The sequence below is a fragment of the Mus pahari genome, chromosome 23 (assembly GCF_900095145.1).
Source record: "Mus pahari chromosome 23, PAHARI_EIJ_v1.1, whole genome shotgun sequence".
Taxonomy (NCBI): domain Eukaryota; kingdom Metazoa; phylum Chordata; class Mammalia; order Rodentia; family Muridae; genus Mus; species Mus pahari.
The window spans coordinates 26,224,377-26,228,065 of NC_034612.1; the positions used below are offsets into that span (position 1 = coordinate 26,224,377).

The 3,689-nt window shown below is 54.7% G+C and overlaps 1 protein-coding gene across 1 annotated transcript in view; it reads left to right on the forward strand.

The window, feature by feature from the left end:
• Positions 1–3,142, forward strand: part of Upk3b (uroplakin 3B) — a 7,686-nt gene extending 4,544 nt beyond the window's left edge. Inside the window, exons 5-6 of the mRNA XM_021187067.1 lie at positions 681–810; positions 1,790–3,142. Coding sequence (XP_021042726.1) covers positions 681–810; positions 1,790–1,949 — 290 coding nt within the window. The 3' untranslated portion in view covers positions 1,950–3,142. The remainder of the gene's footprint in view (positions 1–680; positions 811–1,789) is intronic.
• The last annotated feature ends 547 nt before the right edge of the window (positions 3,143–3,689 follow it).

Genomic DNA, 3,689 nt, shown 5'->3' on the forward strand with positions numbered 1-3,689 from the left:
AAAAAAAAAAAAAAAGAAAGAAAGAAAGAAAGAAAGAAAGAAAGAAAGAAAGAAAGAAAGAAAGAAAGACAATCCCAGGCCTCTTTTTACTTTACAATTGAGATAGGGTCTGAATTGACCAAGCTGACTTTGAATCCCCTCTGTAGCCCAGGATGGCCTGTAACTTGAGAATCCCTGCTTCATCCTCTCAAGTAACAGATTACAGGTGTGCCCGACAAGTTCCAATTTGACAGCTATCAACCCTTGCTTGGGTGCCCAGCCTCAGCCCCTATTCTGCCCCAGATTCTCTCTACTGTGTGCAGGGAGAAGGGCCCAGGCATCCTCCTCCACCTTGAGGCCATGTTGGGGGTGACACTTGCTTCAGAATCAGGCTACCAAGGCAACTGGGTAAGGTGACAGGTGACTGTCATCTGAAGGCCTTCAATTCCAGGCTGTAGGGAGTAAGAAGGTGACCAGGTGAATCCCGAGATCTGCCTGGTGTACGCGGGCCTGCGGTAGGGAACTGGAGGGAATGGTCTAGAAGGTGAGTCCAGTGTAGAAGAGCCAGCAATGGTTGATCCAGGCTGGGGGAAATGGCCAAGATAGATTGGCTCAGCAGGCTCCCTGGGGCCATGGGCCAGCCAAGCCTCGAGCGCTGAGCTTGAGTGTGGAGGGTCTCTGACTGGTTTCTATGTGTGCAGGAAAGAACCCCAACTCCATTGATGCATGGCCCGGCCGGCGGAGCGGCTGTATGATCGTCATAACGTCCATCCTCTCTGCCCTGGCCGGCCTCTTGCTCCTAGCTTTCCTGGCAGCCTCCACTACACGTTTGTAAGTGATGGCGACACCCTGCAGGCGCCTCTCCCCTGCCCGGATCCCTAGATCCCGAAAGCCTCTCCTGACCCCCTTCCAGGCAGTGTGGAGGGAAGGTCCACTCTGCCTGTCACCTGGGTGGCAGGCAGATGCTATAGCAGTTCGTCTGGAGTCAGGGACAGGGTTCTCCCCCCCCACCCCCCGGCTTTGTCTTTTCTCCACGAGCCCCTGGAGTGTCTTGGTAACTGCCATTAGGATAGGTTATCCGGACACCTCTAGACAAGGTGCCTCTCCAGCTGGCTCCAAAACAGCGGGAAGGGGGGCTGGGGAGACAGTTTTGTGAGCGAAGTCCTCCCTGCGCAGACAAGGACCCGAGTTTGAATCTCCAGCACTCACATAAAATCCAGATGTGGTCGTCTGTAACCTAACTCACGGGGGGTAGGGTGGGCAGGGGGATCCCTAGAATCTGTGGCCAGCCAGTCAATAAAGGTTTCAGTCAAAGACCCTGGCTCAAAAAGGTAAGAAAATGTTGGCAGGATGGCTCAGTGGGTAAAGCCTCTTGCCACCAAGACTGATGACCTGAGTTTGATCCGTGGGACCCACATGGCAGAAGGAGAGAACTGTCTCCTACCAACTGTCCTATGTCCTCCATGTGCACCCCGTGGCATGTGCACCCCGCTTCCCCCTCGACAGAGAATTTTTTTCTTAGAGGTAAGGCATAGTGTGATAGAGGAAGACACCCAACCCAGCCTCCATACAGGCACATGCACATGTGCGTGCACATGCACACACATACACACACACACACACACACACACACACACACCCATATACCTATGCACTACATATTTCATGTAACCAATAAAAAAAGAGGACAGGTGAGGAGATGAGGAGACAGGCTGACGGGTAAGAATTCTGGGGAAGGGACACAGCTAGAATGTGGTGGCCTCTGGTTAGGGATGTAATGTGCCCCGCCTCTTTCTTCTCTCGCCTGCAGCTCCAGCCTGTGGTGGCCCGAGGAAGCCCCCGAGCAGCTGCGGATTGGCTCCTTCATGGGAAAACGTTACATGACTCACCACATCCCCCCCAGCGAGACTGCCACACTGCCGGTGGGCTGCGAGCCTGGCCTGGACCCCCTTCCCAGTCTCAGCCCGTAGCCTGGTCTCTGCAGCTTGGGCCTGGGGTGAGGGGCAGAGAGCTGGAGCGCAGGTCCTGTGGGGTGGGGGTGGGGTGAGGGTCTTGCATCTGCACAGCCCCTTCTGTCTGTCTGTCTGTCTGCCTGGCTGTTTTATCCTTTGCTTCTGCCCCTCCCTAGGCCTCTGTCTGTAAGTGTGTTTGCAGGTGGTCAAGGTCAGCTTGGTCCATTTAACCTCCATGTGAGGCTAGAAGAGGTGGGCCAGTTCATCTTCACCTTAGCCAGACTTCAGAGAACCCAGCAGGAGACAGGTGACGCAGGCTACGATCCCCACTCTCGGGAGGCTGAAGTAGGAGGGCCATGTACTACAGGCTAGTAGTCTGGGATATATAGCAGGAGCAGGTCTCAAACGAGACAAAACAAAACAAAAACACACAACCCGGGAGGCAGCCTTTTGGGCAGTCAGTAGGTTGGGTTGGGCCCATCATGAGTTATTTGCGGTTCAGACCACCTTCTGTCTGACCCAACAACCAGGGGTGGGGTGCGGTTACAGAAATACCACTTTTGTCCCCTCGCTCTCTCTGAGGATGGGTCTCACCAGTGTACTGGTTAGAGAGTGTAAATGGCTATTAACGACAGTCGGCTTCCTAGCCCAGCCCCTGTGCACACAAAGAGATGGTTCTGCACACTTCTCGGCTCACTCAGCATCATTTATTGCGCACCTGACATTCTGCGCCACATACAGTGTTAGACATGGCCTCGGGCAAAGCTGGTTGTGACTTTGGAGGACTCAGACTGCTTTGAGTCTCAGACTGACACCTGTCCAGATGTGTCATGCCCTCAAACTATCCTCAGAGTCGCATTCTCCCAATTACCGTAGTGGGCTCTTTGAGACCCACTGTACGCTCATCAAAAGAAAAGCTCTCCAGGACAAAGCCAGCGGTTCCTGCCATCGCCACGCGGGGGCGCCCGCGAGATGTAGCCGCGTGGCAGCAGGGCCTTACGCATGCACCCCAGTTTACTGCTCCATCTGCATTCCTGTCCTCCCAGGGGTCAGGGAAGGTTGTGCTTCCCGCTCATCCTGGCCAAGCCCGCGGAGATACCAAGTTCTCTTTAATGGCGACCCTTGCCTGCCCTCACTGTTTAGCCACCCGACCCCATGTCCCACGGGGCTTGTCTGATGCAGCTCTTTGGAAGTTAATAAATGTTACTATGGCAAGAGTGTTGCTCAGGCTGGCTCTGCGACAGGAGCATGGGGTGGTGCCCTGGCGCTGCCTCTTTGATTGCCTTTGATGGCCCCTTGATTGCCACCAGTTTGTGCTTTGGAATAACAGAGAAACGTGCTCACTTTTCAGGATCCAGCGGCCACAGCGACTCTCCCTCCTGGCACAGGCCTTAGTGGCAGATCTTTATCAAGGCGATGAACCTCTGTCTCTGAGTCCTAGTCCCCATCCTGCCGAACCCCCGGCATGCGGGTGACCCCTGGAGGTGTAGCTAGAAGCTGCACCCAGCCAAATGCTCCAGTGGCCGGAGAAACTCGTGTGTGTGTGTGTGTGTGTGTGTGTGTGTGTGTGTGTGTGTGTGGAGTAACTTTTGAAATTGGACCAGATGAGAGCCCAGGGCCCTGTGGACCAGGAGAGGGCTAACCTCCCTTGGGGTCGGAAGAGAGATATCCCGCCCCCCCCACCCCCACACGACTTGTCCCAGCACCAGTCCTTGTTTCCTTGACCACTGGTATTTTCTGAGTTAAAAGATAAATGAA